Genomic DNA, 15869 nt, shown 5'->3' on the forward strand with positions numbered 1-15869 from the left:
CACACACACACACACTCTGACCCTGCCAGGAGCCCTTAGACGTCCACAGCCATTAACAAAATTCAGTGTTTGTCATATTTGGCTTGGTGCACATAAGTGGAACTGAACCCAAAGCAACTAATTTTAAAATCTGTATTACCTGTATTTATATTAATCTACAGGATGTATCTACCTGTTCTGGTACTGATTTTTATGTATTAGACAATATTCCACATCCGGTCGTGCATTCAAAACTCACTTACGTTAAACTATTAGCAGCAAAATGTACTCACAATATCAAAAGTAAAAGTTCTCATTGTATATTATACAATAAAGTGTGTGTTGCATTTTGCTGCAGTAGAGATTGTGTTAACTTTATATACTGTTGAGTAGTGTAATTTACAGCAATGCATCATATTATATAAGATCACCATGTTTGTATCTCTAATGCAGTTTGAGAAAGCATTTTTAAATAGTTTATTTAGCTGAAGAAGTAGGAACATTTTAAAGGAACAGTAACATTTAAATTTACCAAATTTGGAGATATTACTGGATAGAATAGTTCTAGTAACTAAAGCTGTCAGATAAATGTAGTGGAATTAAAATTACTTAGTTACGTTCCACAACTGAACATATTGCACAATAGATTATTATTACTAGATTTAAACGACTTACTGTGTGTCCTGTGACGTAAACAAAGATATTCAGTGTTTAAATTTGCACCATTAGGTATGAAATTATGTATTTAAACACAATGACAGCTCTTTATTGCAGAATTTGCAACACAGTAGTGCAACAGTTTTCCTCCTTGTGTGACCTTTTGTCTTATTGGTCAAAACAAAATGACTTTTAATGCGTTTGTGTGGCTGATTAATGAGCCAGAACTCCTTTTAGTACAGCTAAAGTAGATACTTGAATATCTGTCAGAGGAGAGTAATCATCAGATGTTCCCATAACAGCTGACTGATGTTTGTCCACTTGTTAATTTTAACTGTGCTTCCAATGTCAGAACACTGATGTCTTAACTTGAACCAGATATAAATGTATTGATTTAGGGTTTAACCAGTATTGATTCCCATATCTATCTTTGTACATTCAAAAATAATTTGGTACATTAGGCCTCTTAATTTGCAAAAACCGAGCAGTTAAATATCTAATAATGAAAAGAAACATAAATGTTTTGTATGTTTTATAATTACAATCCGAAAATCTAAAGTAACCCTGAGTGTCCATATGAGCTATTCATCTCTCCCATTTCTCTCCTCTCCACCCTCCCTAAAGCCTCTGCAGCCACAATGCCCGAACGAGTAAACAGTTTCCAGGGTCAAAGCTTTCACAAGCTGAAGCGGGCCTCCTTGCGTCGAGGAACGCTCTTCAAGGATCCTCTGTTCCCTGCCGCCGCCAAGTCCCTCTTCTACAAGAGGGAGCCTCCGCCGGGTTTGGGCTGGAAGAGGCCGAGGGTGAGCGAAATTAAATAGATTTTACAAGTTATAACCGGTTCAAACAACAACAAAGAGTTATTTTACAAATATATCTCCCCCTCCTCCCACATCTAAATGGGGGTGGCCCGGTTTAGCATGTTACATTTCCATCAGATTAAGTTAATTAAAGCACTTTCTATTATAGGAGAGGCGTCAGGCAGTGAAAGCTGAGCCCTCAGGGAGCGGGTGGCGCGTGCTGCTGATGGACTGATCTATTGATATGTGTGTGTGTACAGTTTAGAAAAAGCAGAGGCCAATTTAAATAGCGCAGGTGTTTTTAGCACAGTGTTGAGATGGGTGTAGCTGTGTGTAATTATAAGTGTTTATTGTGGCTACAGTAAAGCTCAGGAGGCTTTAATGGTGCCAATGAAATGAGTCAAGGTCATATTATTTATTGTCCAGTGTCAGTGGCAAATAAATATACATACAATGTTTCTAATCTCATGGTCATTTTTTCTTCTGTTCTTCTTCCTTCTTCTTTCTTCTTTTCTGTCAAAGATAACACACACATTTGGATACAATTTGAGATGTCAAGTCAAAACCCAAGAGCTAAAATAAATCTTGGTGTCTGCACTGTTTACCAAGTTAAATTTAAGACTTTTTAATGCCACTTTAAATGAAATCTTATCTCTTTTTCAGGCTGATACCAGTCAAAGAATGACAGAAAACCTGTTGGGAGAATAATGCTGACAATTATTTAGTAGAAGTACACAAATTTATTGTCATTTATATTATATTATATATTATATTTTTTATATATATACTTCCCAGCTGTTTATAACAACAATTATAACTAAATAAATCAATTAACAGGATCGGGATGGATTAACCACTTAAAAATTAAGTTATAACTGATGTTACTGTGAAGCTGGTGGGAAAAAATATTCAGAGACATTTAAGTTCTCTGTAAAAGTTTTAACACTTTTTAAAGCTTCTTTGAGAAAAATGAATTCAATACTTTTTAAGACTTTTTAAGACCTGCATATGCCCCAAATTCACCAGTTAATCTCTCTGCACACAATAAAATCTGTTAAAAATGTAGAAATGTGTGTGTAGTTTGATCAGTCGTTCATGAAGTTCATTCAGTATTTGGGTCGAACCTTCAGTGCTCTTAATGTGAAACTCTGCTGGCGATTAATTTGCTGATTCAGGGCTGAAGAGAAAGGGTTAAAGTATTGTGTTCCTAATGCTCTACTCAGGTATTTTAAGCGTGTATCAACGGGGAGTCGGATGATAGAGTGACATCTGTCGCCCCTCTCTGCTGAGACACACACACACACACACACACACACACAGAAACTACATCCACTCACTCTGTACTTCCCATTAACCGTCTACTCCACAACCCAGGTGGCCTCGTACTTGTTATGAACTTGATACCATCCCAGGGAAGGTTCATATCTTGTCTGGAGTTACATTTAAAGAGGTTAAGACCACCGAGTGTGTATCTTCCTGCATGTGTGTTTGTTTGTGTGTGTGTGTCCAGCAGCACTTCTACTGTTACCTGACCCTGTCCAAACTAAGATCAACAGGTCCACACAGACAGGATCTGTCTCCTCAGCAGTGCACTGACACTCTGAATCAGCTCACAGGCCTCATAAAACACTGTGACGCTACTAACTGCTGCAGTTCATTTAAAGCTACTAGAGAATCTATATTTTTATATTCAAAACAACAACCCACAGAGTATTTTAACAGCTTTCAGCTCTTTGTTTTGGCACTGTTTTAATTTACTCTCTATTACTTTTATCAGCATTGTTTCAGGTTTTAAAAATCTACTTTATGCTACTTGCTTAGCACCAACTAGCAGACAGAGTTAGCGACTTGCTAGTGAACATAATGTAGCATTTAGCAGCTAAAGAGACAGATATTTCCTTCAGAAATGGGTAGAGGAGAGCAGAATGGAGCTAAAAGCGAGTGAATATTAGACTAAAATTAATAAATTAAGCAGAAAATAACTTAAATTGAATGCTAATGTTGCTACTTGTCTGTTTGATGTGTAAATACACCACTGTCGTTGCTCCCAAGCTGCTCCAGAAATCCCTTAATGTAGTCTTTTTTTTTCGTCTAATCAAACTCCAGGAGATATGTAAGGACCCCCGTCTGTTTGTTGATGGCATCAGTACTCGTGACTTGCACCAAGGCAGTCTGGGTAACTGCTGGATGGTGGCCGCCATCTCCTGCTTAGCATCTGAGCCGTCTCTCTGGAAGAAGGTGATGCATTTGTGTTCCTCCTTACTTTCCCTCCTTGCCACCTTCTTTATTTGCCCTCTTCACCTCTTCGTCTTCTCTCCTCCGTCCAGGTGATCCCCGACCACGTGGAGCAGGAGTGGAATCCAAAGCATCCTGACCTATACGCAGGAATCTTCCATTTCCGGTTCTGGCGTCTTGGCCGCTGGGTGGATGTTGTTGTGGACGACCGTCTGCCGGTCAGTGGGGACGGAGTGCTGCTCTTCTGCCGCTCAGCCACACCGCGAGAGTTTTGGAGCGCCCTGTTGGAGAAGGCCTACGCCAAGTAAGGGCTCCAGGATCTTGCAGGACCCGGTCTACTCTCGGTCACCCTTTTGTTAACTTTTGTTCGTACGTCCACATTTGATGATTCAACACCTACAATTAATGTCCAGTGCCAACTGTGGAAGTGCACCAAGAATGTAATCAGGTGGAAAACAAGGTATGGAGGTTGACATGAAACACGTCAGAAACCTACAATAAACACAGCCTTTGCCTACCATTAACCACATGATTTAGTTGCCTTACACTAAGCATAGACTTAGTTTGTTTGCCATAACCATAATCTTTAACCATGCAGAGATATTGTAAGATAATATAAAATTATAATATATAAAATGTAATGTAATATAAAAAATGTTGGCCCTAAATGTAAAAAAAACAATCATACTTGAACAATATCCAAGTTTTATTGGTCAAATATCAAAACATCTGGTGAAAGGGTTGTGGTAAAAGTACCGTAAACCCTGACCATCTAAGCAAGACTGTAGCAACCACACACCAGCACCAAGTGTAACCCTACCGTAACCTCACTCACTGGTTTGTGGCAGTACTGAAGCCTCAAGTTGGATTTTATGGCCGTCGCCATGTTGGTTTTTTGGAGCCAGCAGTGGTGACGTACTACTAGTTGGGCTGCACTCTTGGCTGCATAGTTTTGACCTGTCTGTAGCAGAAAACAAAGGCGGCTCGTCTGGTCACACTCTTTCTTGTATTGCAGATAAACGTTACACTAAAATATGTTTGTGAAAATATTTTAGGCATGAAATAGAGAACACAGTCACAGAATGTTGATTCATATTTGATCAGCACTGCCTGGTTTGACAGTTTAATCTAATTTGCGTGTGTTGCACAGGGTGGACCGAGAATGACTTGTCAATCACAAGGTAGCCACGTCCCAAAAGCATACTCTCCTTTTAATATCTATTTTATTGTAAATAGGACCCTAATTTACAAAATGAACATCATGCTATATGGAAGAAGACTTAAAACTAGTGATTGAGACCATAAACTTGTTAGGAAACTGTATACTGAGCTAATAAATGAAGTCAGAAGTCAGAACTGAATGTAAGTGCTGATCTTTTTGCTACAAATGGAGCTGCCCCCTGCTGGCCATTAAAAATAATGCAGCTTTAAGTTACTGGTTGGTAACTGACCTGAATGCTTTGTCTTTTTGTCATTTACTGTCAATGACTAGCACACACCATAGCAACACCCTAGCAACATCTATCTAGTAAACACAGATTATCAGTCCTTTTACAGATAGCATCTTCACAACCACATATGTTACCACTTTGAAAGAACAAAACACCTGTGGAGAAGGACAGGTAAAACATAGCCATTAATCACTCAGTCGGTCTATCTGGTTGCTCTCTAGGCTTAACGGCTGCTATGAGGCTCTGGAGGGAGGAAACACTACAGAGGCACTGATCGACTTCACCGGTGGGGTTTCGGAGCCCCTCAGCCTGGATCGTGAGGCCCTCAGCCTGCACAGCAACCAGAGGAGGGCGTTCTTCCAGACGCTGGCCAAGGCCCACGAACGCAAAGCCCTCATCACCTGCTCCATACGGGTAGGCCCAGTATCTCTGAGTATCTTAAAACACAAGACAGTATGTTCGAAATATTCAGTATATGTTTACATTTCTCAGCCAGCAGAGGGGGAGACAGTGGAGTCGGTGTTGGACTGCGGTCTGGTGCGAGGACATGCCTACGGGATCACAGCAGTGAGGAAATTGAGGCTGGGGGAGAAGCTGCTGCAGACGGACGGGATGACCCGGCTCTTCATGGTGCGCATGAGGAACCCATGGGGGACCACGGACTGGACGGGCGCCTGGAGTCAGGGGTGAGGGTACTTTGAACCTTCATCTGCCACATGTCCGACTGCTGAGTACATCACACATTTTGCTCGAGCTGTGGGAATAAAACCTCTGCTGATGTTTAACAGTGTCAGTCTGTTTTACGACATTTTATAGTGCCACTGCAACTTTCTTTGGACAAATTCTGACATTTTACAATAGTGTTGGAATTGTTTTACGAGGGGACATCTGCCATTGACATTATGAAAGTATGAGAAAATCTGAAAATGGCCAAAATGGACCTATAAAGGTTCCCAGAAGTTGAAACATCACTTGTATTTTTCATATGTCATTCCCAGTGTGTCGGACCATGCAGCTCTGCATTTTTTCTGCTCCCTTTGACATTATTGTCCTTGCACGCCCCCTGCAGGTCGCAGCAGTGGCAGCAGATGAGTCGGGCAGAGAGGGAGAAGATGGGCCTCATTGTTCGAGATGTCGGGGAGTTCTGGTAGATTTTAATTCTCTATTTTTTGTTTGGATCCGCATTAGCTCCCATAAAGTAACGTAACATAGCACAATACATTAAAGTAGCATAATATCTCGTTGGTCATTCTTATGCTAATTTATTTCCTCAGGATGGATTTCGAGGATTTCTGTCACTACTTCACAGATGTGGTGGTGTGCCGGCTGGTGGAGCGGGCTCTCCTGTGGCCGTTCTCTCACTGGAGGGAGATGCGCCTCTATGGGGAGTGGACCCCAGCTCCCACCTCCCCGGGAACGCCTCCACCGACCGTCCACCACAGCAACCACACGCTGAGCTTGGGGAGGAACAACAGCAAACCTGGAGGGACCAAGCAGCGAGGAAACAGGAAGGAGGCCAGACTTGGGGAGAGCCAGGAGAAGGGAGGGAAGGCAAGAAGGTGTGAGCAAGATAAGGCTGTAAAAAAGACGACAAAGGAAGATGATGGTGAAGAGGCGGGAGAATGGGAGGCACAGATGGATAAGAGGAGTCGATGCGGAGGATGCATCAACCACAGAGACACTTTCCTGCACAATCCACAGGTAACAGTGGAGTGGAAGCATTTTGATGAGTGCAAGAATTATGAATAAGATTTTTCTTTCTGGCCTTTCAGTTCATGTTTGAGCTGAGAGGCAAAGAGGAGGAGGTGCTGATCTGTCTGCAGCAGGAGGACAGGAGGATACTGAGGAAAGATGGAGGAGGAGAGAACCTGCCTATCGGCTTTGAGGTGCTGAAGGTGAGCCGTTCATGCCGAAATGCCAACACACACCTTTTTAATCCCCCCTCGAAAAAAAAAATCATCACTTCCTGCTGGCTTGTCGTGGCTCAGGTGGAGGTGAACCGCAGCAGCCGGGTGCAGTGCGTGGTGGAGCAGGCGGCCAGCTCAGTCTACATGGACTCCCGCAGTGTGACGCTGAGGGGGACTCTGGCTCCAGGTCGCTACGTGGTGCTGCCCACCACCTTCCTGCCGGGCGCCACAGGACGCTTCCTCTTGCGCCTCTTCTCCCATTCCCACGTCCGACTCAAGTGTGTGACAGAGTGTGTTTGATAGTGGCAGAAAACTTGCTTCTTTTGTTCATAAAATCTTTATAGATATTGGGTCAACATAATGTGAGATCAGTGATGCTGCGTCTGGAGTTAATGCGTCTAACTACCCAACCTTTAATTTATTTATTCTGCGACATATCTGTTTTTTTTACTGTGAGAAATAGAAATTTCTTTATTAGCTTTGGAAGGATTTTATCCCAAATGTTTGAAGCAACAAATGTAAAATGTTCTTAACTTAAATTCAAGTCAAATCACGTCTTATATCAATTTGCATAGGTACAGTACACATTGCAAGAGGGCATAATGTAGATTTACAGTAGTTTATATATGATTGTATTTATAATTATATTATTCGGAATTTCCCCATTGTTTATAGGTGGTAGGGATAGGAAGGAGGTGTAGATGTCGTGTGATGGTGTACGTATGCTGGGTCTTAGGTGAAGTGGTCTTTGGCTTGGTCATGTGTGACAGGTTATTTTTACTTTACTTGTTGAATTCAAAATCGGAATATGGGAGATGGGGATGGAAGGTTAGGGAAGTAGAGCCATGGATATATTTAAAAAGAAAACAGACAAAAATGGAACAATACACAAATATAATAATAATAATAATAATAATAATAATAATAATAATAATAATAGTAATAATAATAATAATAATAGTAATAATAATGAAAAATAAAACAAGAATCTGCACATACAGAAATGAAAATATATACAGCTGTATATTTGTATGAAAATATTGTATCTGTTCCTCTTCAACCTTCATTACAATCTTCTTGATATATTTTTGTTTTATCTTTATTTTTTTTGTGTAGAGAATTGAGGGAGGACTTGCCGTCTCCCGCTCTGTTCCAGTGTTTTCTACCTCAACCCACCGTGGTGACCACAGTCCACCTCCGTAGGGCGTCAGGACTCAGCCTTCCCAAACAGACAGGTGGCTTATAGCTCAACATCTCCTCTGGTGTGACTGATCGAAGAGGGCAGTAAAAAAACAAGAGAAACGCAACTGGACACAAACACTTGTTGCTTCTTTATCAATGACCCAGCGCAAAACATTTCTCTCTTAATGATGTTTGAAGTACTCAGATATTTTGCTTAAATAACAGTATCAATACTACGGTGGTAAAAAGTATTTTATATAGTAATAGTACTTGTTCTGTGAATAATATATTATAATTTACATTATTAGATTATTAATATTGGTTGAGCCCCTCCAAAGGGTCACAAGATTAGCCTGAGGGGTTTAAAAAGTATAAAACAGATAATAAAAATAATAATAAAATCAACCCATACGATAATCCTAAAAGCATTAAACAAGTGAGTAAAATAAAATCCAACACAGGAACATCAGATAAAAACACACCTGTAGGGAAATTAGCAACATAAAATAACCCAGTGGATAAAGTCCATCTGCCTGTTGCACATATTATATGACCCGAGTGAACCGTCTTTGTAGTAATGTGTCTTGTTTGGGATTCAAACAAAAATGAAACCATCAGAATAGTTTAAAGAAAAAAAGTCTCATCAACAACTCAAAACATCTGAAGCCAAACGAGACTAGCTGCTGGTTTAATCTTTAATAAATTCTATTTTATAAGTTGATTTAAGTTATAAATTAATGGTGAGAGTGAATATTTTGTATGTCTGTATCTGTTTTCTTTTTTACTTGAATAATGTTTCCTCTGATTTATTATATAACTCTATAAAATGCAACAGCTATGGCTTTAAATGTATTGCAGTAAAAAGTACAATATTTCCTCCTGAAAGTACTTTAAAATTGTATGTAAGTACAGTACTTGAGTAAAAGTCGCTGCTTGTTCTCTTGTTTCTTCACCTTGTTGTGTGTTTTGATCCACAGCTCCAGATGTTTACGCCGTCCTGCGCTGTGAGAACGACACCGTAAGGACGCGTGTTTTCAAGGAGGACGCGAACCCTGAGTTCAACCTCAGAACCATCTTCTACAGGAGATACCCCAACACACACATCTCTATTGAGGTTTGACACATTCACACACCCTGCTCACACACACACACACACACACACACACACAATATGCACACACAATCAGTCCTTGTCTGTGTCTCGCTGTGTGCAGTTGTGGAGCAGAGGTCTGCTGTGGGACTCGGTGCTCGGCGGGGCTCGACTCCAGACCGCAGAGTCCGAGAGGAGTCGGAGCCACGTGATTGACCTACGAGGCGCCCAGTCGCGTTCAGGATGCCGTCAGTGCGTCTACGTTGACACATCCTCCAGCGTCTGCCTCACAGACTTGTGACAGCATCATCTGGTTGCCCTGGCAACTACACAAAGCCATGGCAACCATCCATCCTCTGAGGTGGACGATGATTGACAAACAGTTTGGACTAAATAGACTTTATGTGTTGGACAGTTTTAACAAATACAAAAAACAAAGGTGCTGTAGTTGCTATATTGTCTCAGCACAGTGACAATTAATAAAGTTTCTGTTAGTTAAAAGATTTTCGGGTGATCTGCTGGTCAGATATGTAGGAGAGGCGTCCTTTGTGGCTTCAGCAGTCTATTAAAAACAACCAACAACCTGAAACTGCTGCCAAAATAAGTTGTTTGTGTGTTATTATATTTATTTAATATATTATTGTTATTGTTGTCTTTGAGTGTTTTCTTTCTGTCTTTAAAATCGTCACCATTTTTACTGTTATTTATGGTTAATATGTTATTTGCATTGTGTTTTCTTACGATTAAATAATCAACATTGGGTGTGTTCATTTTTATTATAGCTATGTCACAACTGATCAAAGTCCAGTATCAGTATCAGTATCCAGGAGGGTTTTAGTCATTGAAAGAAGAGTTATATTTTCACATTCTGTCGACTGAAGGAACTTTCACTTTAGCATTCAGAGACTCAACAGGTTTACATTCCTGCACGTCTCTTCGTTCAGTTTTGCTGATTTCAGATGGCCTCGTATCTTTAAGAGATTACACAAGACTAAAATCATTAGTGAGAACAGAGCAGCACTATTGACGTGTACACTGGTGAGAGTGAATGAATGTAGATGGATATTGTGTCAGTTCGACCTTTAAAACCACATTTACAAACAGAAAAAGATGATTTAAACAAGAACATTAACATTTATATTCAAATACAGAGTCTGGACTGCAACATTACTGCAGCTGACACCACTCAGGGAATGCTGTGTGGAGGAGTTGAGACCATATCTTCCCACACCTTCCCAATGCAAACACAGGCTGAAGATAAAAAGAAAAGGCTCATTCAACCTTTATCTGTTCTCTTCTGGCAGCATTTGTTTATCAGGAGCCTGTTAGACCTGAGTGGAGGATGTCGAACTACCATTACCTGCGTTTGAAGTGTGGGTTCCTTTATGTGAAATGTTTTTGTGCATCCATCTGTTCTACCTGTATTTCATGACATATTAATGACTTTTATAGCTCATATTTACCTATTAGACTCTTCCTGTTTTTATCTGCAGACTGACCCTGATCCTGGGCCTGTCTAGGTTCAAATGTGGGCGCCCAACAGATACAGACAGACTTTATTTAATGTCTTTATTTACACTTAATTGAGATATTTTGTTTTCCCGTCATTCAAACAACAAAATTGGCTTTACAAGGTGCAGCACTGCTAGATTATTTCATTCTAACACTGTTTAAAGTTAGAGATAAGATGTTGCATCTAAATGAAAGATCTAAGTGAGATTTAATGAGTGTGAAAACTCAAGTTTAGATGAATTTAATATCATTTCTTCTCTTTAGGCTGTATCTGTTGGTAGTTTCCAACCTTTTTAGCTTGTGACCTCTTAAAATGAAGTCTTCTTGTGACACCTCATCACAGTTCTGTCAAACAGAAAAAAATGACCTCTTGTGGGGTCACAAGGTTGGTTTCTCTGCTGTAAACCACATTTCCACGTTGATGTCCTTTTGGGTTTTATCATGAAATAAAGTGAAGAAATAAACATTTTTAGAGCAATAATGTGCACCAGTGTGGGAATGTAACAGAGTATATTTACTAAATTTTTACAGTTTACTGCTGCTTTAAATCCCTCTACAAATGTACTTTTATTAAACTGTTTTTATTTTATAATTTAAGTTACTTTGCAGGTTCAGATTATTAATGCAAAACATAATCAACAAGTTTAATTATGGTGTGTTATTACCGATAAAGTTACAACTTTATTCAAACTTCATGTAACAAGTGGCGCCGAGATAAGGCGATTGTAATAAAAGAAAAAGGTTCGTGAATCCCTTAAAGTATTTCTAAAGTATTTTATTTTTGTCTGCTTTGGCTTCAGAATGCAACATTTAACACAGTCCGTCAATTAATCCCGTCGTAGTGGTACAAAAGACAGAGAACATTAGTTCCGGGGCACAAACGCGAACATATAAACAATGCACTACTGTAATATTTATTTATTTATTGCATAATATCCTGGAATCAGCTATGAATTATGCATTATGAGCATTTATGCAGCAGCTCTCACATTATCGATCCCTTTGGTTAAACTCACAATCTACCTGCCAGTATATATAGTGGGAAACAATATAATACCTTTACTTTACCAATAAAGTACTGCACATCTCTATAACTATAATGTAAAGTATCTAGTTATTCTAAAATGGGTCATTATGCATAGTGAAAACTTTTAATTTTAACTTATCTTTGGTTCTTTACTTGTACTTTTACTTGAATAAAACTATAAATAGAGGACTTTAAGAGTATTTCCACTCTATAGGTGTAATTAGTTTGACCACATTCATCATTACTTTTCCAATTAGCTGACCCTCACTGGGCATGCGCGCTCCCGTGGAGGTTTTCCCAAAGGCAGTCAGCAGCTCTGAGTCACAGCCGCAGATAAACAGAGAGCAACCGGAGGTAAGCGTTGGAGAAAACAAACCGAAACACGTTTATTTACGCATTAATATTCCCACTTTGACGTTAACCGGAGAGTTTGTGCGGTTGTGAGTGAGGAGCAGGGCCGCTGGCAGACACCAGGAGTTTGATTTTATGTGTGTTTGTTCCCGGCGGGGCGGGGTGGAGATCTGTCAGCAAAACTAAAAGTAACTTTAAAGAGAAAAAGGGCGAGGTCGCTTTCTAATGTTCTGGATTGACAGCATTTATTTAACATGAGTCAGATTTAGCCAGTGTTTGCCAAAGTTTGATTCAGGAGTGTTTGCTTTTTAAACTTTACTTACAATTTTTATTCACCTGTTGTTGTTTTTTTTATTATTATTAAAATGTTTATGTATTTAACTTGTTATCATTAAGAATGGGACCAAACTAATTCATGTTTCAGCTTCACATATTTCCTCTAATTCTTCTCCTAAATGTCCCTAATTCCTCTCTGTGTCTGTGGGTTATAGTGACAGGCAGTCTCTTGCTGTTCCTGTATTATTGGTCAAACTGGATAGGGAATGCAGTCAAACCTCTGTCAGAGAATAACCTTACATTAAAGTACTGTAGTGTGTGTGTACATTAACTGTGTCCTAAATCCACACTGTATGTTTCTATGAACTCTGTAATCATATTTTCAGTCTGTGCTGGACTCATAATTAGCAATTGGATTAAAACCAAACTGAATTTAAAGCTGGTGATTAAATCACTCTTAATGAGCGACTACGTGTGTGTACAAGGTGTCATTCCTCACTCAAACCTCACTATACCTTCAACTTATGTTTAACACAAATAACATTTTCTGTGAGTAATTTCCCTAAAAGCTTAAAGGGAAACTCCACTGATCAAGTTCATCTGACCGGTCATGAGGAGTACTACTCTGTCTATGAAAGCAGTTGTGTAACGTCTCGTGGTTCCCAGGGAAACAGACAAAAGACACAAAAATGTGAAAATAGACCAATTTGGAGTAGACGTCATAGTTACGTCACTGCAGTTGCGTGCGCATCCGCCCACAAAATATGTAATTACTTGTTTGTTTACAAACAAAAACAAGGTCTATGTAACTCTGATGATGTCGTAGTGATGTAATTAGTGTTATCTTGGCTTAAAATTTAGCGAAAAGCCTTCGTTATCTACCAGAGGGGAGAAGTTTAAAAGAAGTGGGCATTCAAGAGACATCGGGGGTGTACTGAAAGATGCTCTCCAGTTGCATTGTGGGAAATGTAGACAACTTAATATTGCTAACAAATGGGTGGAAGTTAGTTAAAAGAGTCACAGTTTCCCAGAGAGTGTGTGACAAAGAAAAACATACTCAGCTTTAATTTGGATAGAAAGATCATCTGAACACCGTCGTCACTGTAGATAATGTAAATGAGAGATATTCTTGCTGTTTACATTCTTAAAACTGTTGTTTGGACTCTTCTTCTCGTCGTCTGGCTGTTTAAGATCTCTTTACATGCTGATTTTCCTGTTAGTCGACTCTGTCTCAGTCCTTTATCTTCCTCTGTAGGTCGGAGTCCCCATTCCCAATTATGTCAAACACTGGACTTATTCAGCGCATCCGCGACCGTCCCCAACCTCCAACACCGATACTAGGTGAGATCAGCTGACAGAATCCTCCCAGTCATAGTTTGATGTATCTCAGATTAACGACAGAAAAGAGGCTTTAAGTGTCTGTGCTTTAATCTAATGGTATTCTTTCTTCTTGCAGCATGCTCAAAGTTGTTTTTCTGTGTCATGCCCATTGCTCAGATTGCACTTGGTGAGTGAACAACGACATTTACAGACATTAAATACACATTTGAATTAAATTTCCTGCAGCAGTAAAACAGCAGCTTCACTAAATAATTGTTGTAATTATGAAAAGTCAGAATCTCTCTCACTTGTTGCCCCCCCCTCTGTATGTCTCCAACAGGTGCAGTACATCTGGATGACTGTCCGCGGCAGCGCTACATCCCCATCTATTTGATAGTGGGGGGAGTCTTTGGCCTGGTGCTGGCGCTCCTCTCCTGCCTGCCGTGCGCCCAAGAGCCCAAAGACGGCACCACCAACCCACTCAGTCGAGTCTGCGCCACCTGGAACTCGCTGACGTCTTGCTTCCTCTTCTGCTGGTTTATCACCGGTGAGTTAAAGTGAGGCCAAAAAGTGACATTTAGCCTATTTGACCAAGGGAAGTACTTTCTGTTTGTTTTCTGGTCGGTAGTTGTTTGTATAAGTTAAGAGTATTGGGAAAGCTCAAACAGACCACACCATTTAGATTAAATATTAACAGCTCTCATTGATGCCGTACAGTTCACCAGCACCACAGAGCGCAGCCTCCATTAGTTTTCGGTTAGGTTAACCCGATTAACTGGCAACAGAGTGCATTAAACTGCAGGTAACCATAGCATCACAACTTAACGTTATCTTAACTTTAAAAACTGTAGTGATTTTCAGCCTGTTTCTTTTTCTTTGATAAGTGGCTGAGGGGTAAGTGTAATTCTCTAAAACAAGTCATCCTCATTTTGTCCATTATTTAGTTGTAGCTGTTTATTTATATTTATATTATTTCTTACATACCCTCCTCGCATCTGGAGGTACCCTGGGCGACATCTCACCAGTTGGAGAATCAACACACTGTAGTAACATGTATGAACCACTAGATGTCCATCTCTGTCTGCTAGAGATTCACCTCCCTGATTTTAAACTGACACAGCTGAACACAAACAACATTAATGAATTCTCAAATGCTGCTGAAACCTTCATCATTATTTAGTGAGGAAACACATGTTCAGCCTTTTAGCCTTCAGTCTCTAAACCAGTAGTTCTCAACCTTTTTTGGTGTCAAGGACCCCCAAATTGATACACATCAAGGTCCAAATGATAAGATGAAGAACCTTGAGGACCCCTGTCTGATAAGATAGAAAGGTAGATTGGCAGGTAACAGTGGAAGAGTGTTGACACCTTTCTACAAATAGCCATTATTATTTGTAACTAATTAAAATATCCCAATTTTTCTGGGGACCCCCTAAAAACCTCCTCAAGGACCCCAGATTTAGAACCAATAGTTCAGTGTACATTTCATAGATATTTTAGGCTTAATTTCGCTTTGAATTTTGGGATTTGGGACTTGGGCGCCATCTCTCTCTCTTCCTCCATTTCCTGTCATCTCTACATAAACGACTCAAAACATCGCAGCTAAAATTAAATCATTGGGAAGTAGTGAGCTGTCATCTTCCGTTCAACAACTGTTCAAAAACATAGATGTCTCCTGGAGGTAGAAATTATACAGTTAAGGGACAAGTCCACAGGATCAGTCATTTCCATTTATTCTCTATGTGAGCAGCTGTGAATGTTTTTAGCTTAAAAAATAATATAAACAAATGAAAAAACTTAAAATGTTTTTACAAACACATTTTGGTGAACTGTCGCAATATGAGAGAAACTTTCCAAAACGAGCCGCCATGTTGGTCCTTTTTGAAATCCTGGAGCAGAAAGAGTTTAGGTTATAAGAGGGTGTAGTCTTTTTGGACTACAAGTGTCCAGGTATAAAGAGGTATAAAGATCTGTACTTGTCTCTTACCTTGGGGTTTCCTTTAATGTCCAGGTAACGTGTGGATCTACTCTATTTACGAGCCCAACTACAACAAGAACACAACAGATGTGGATCCCTACTGC

The 15869-nt window shown here is 39.9% G+C and overlaps 2 protein-coding genes across 5 annotated transcripts in view; both read left to right on the forward strand.

Moving 5' to 3' along the window:
• The first annotated feature begins 1237 nt into the window (after positions 1-1237).
• LOC118338005 (calpain-5-like) lies at positions 1238-10061 on the forward strand. 4 transcript variants are annotated; one of them, XM_035675159.1, is made up of 12 exons: positions 1238-1439; positions 3543-3674; positions 3764-3975; positions 5344-5536; positions 5615-5808; positions 6192-6269; positions 6397-6823; positions 6895-7017; positions 7111-7319; positions 8146-8264; positions 9189-9325; positions 9426-10061. In XM_035675159.1, exons 1-12 carry the CDS (start codon positions 1275-1277, stop codon positions 9600-9602), a joined length of 2166 nt encoding a protein of 721 aa, XP_035531052.1. In that variant the 5' UTR covers positions 1238-1274; the 3' UTR covers positions 9603-10061. The 4 variants fall into 4 exon arrangements, 3 of the variants coding, with proteins under 3 accessions (XP_035531052.1, XP_035531053.1, XP_035531055.1); XM_035675160.1 differs by having other exon boundaries at positions 7111-7307; XR_004797206.1 differs by lacking the exon at positions 8146-8264 and having other exon boundaries at positions 1239-1439; positions 7111-7307; positions 9426-9568.
• A 2055-nt stretch (positions 10062-12116) lies between these two features.
• The window catches only part of LOC118338275 (transmembrane protein 272-like), a 16657-nt gene continuing 12904 nt past the window's right edge, over positions 12117-15869 (forward strand). Inside the window, exons 1-5 of the mRNA XM_035675558.1 lie at positions 12117-12194; positions 13723-13808; positions 13924-13974; positions 14128-14334; positions 15799-15852. Coding sequence (XP_035531451.1) covers positions 13745-13808; positions 13924-13974; positions 14128-14334; positions 15799-15852 — 376 coding nt within the window. The 5' untranslated portion in view covers positions 12117-12194; positions 13723-13744. The remainder of the gene's footprint in view (positions 12195-13722; positions 13809-13923; positions 13975-14127; positions 14335-15798; positions 15853-15869) is intronic.

This window comes from Morone saxatilis, unplaced genomic scaffold (assembly GCF_004916995.1).
Source record: "Morone saxatilis isolate NCDOM2014 unplaced genomic scaffold, NCSU_SB_2.0 Contig4, whole genome shotgun sequence".
NCBI classification, from domain to species: domain Eukaryota; kingdom Metazoa; phylum Chordata; class Actinopteri; family Moronidae; genus Morone; species Morone saxatilis.

What these genes read in the sequence shown, in the direction of transcription:
- LOC118338005 (XM_035675159.1), top strand. Translation starts at nt 1,275, where the DNA reads ATGCCCGAACGAGTAAACAGTTTCCAGGGTCAAAGCTTTCACAAGCTG. An exon ending in AGCCGTCTCTCTGGAAGAAG is followed by an intron (nt 3,675 to 3,763) that starts GTGATGCATTTG and finishes TCCTCCGTCCAG; the next exon opens with GTGATCCCCGACCACGTGGA. An exon ending in TCATCACCTGCTCCATACGG is followed by an intron (nt 5,537 to 5,614) that starts GTAGGCCCAGTA and finishes TACATTTCTCAG; the next exon opens with CCAGCAGAGGGGGAGACAGT.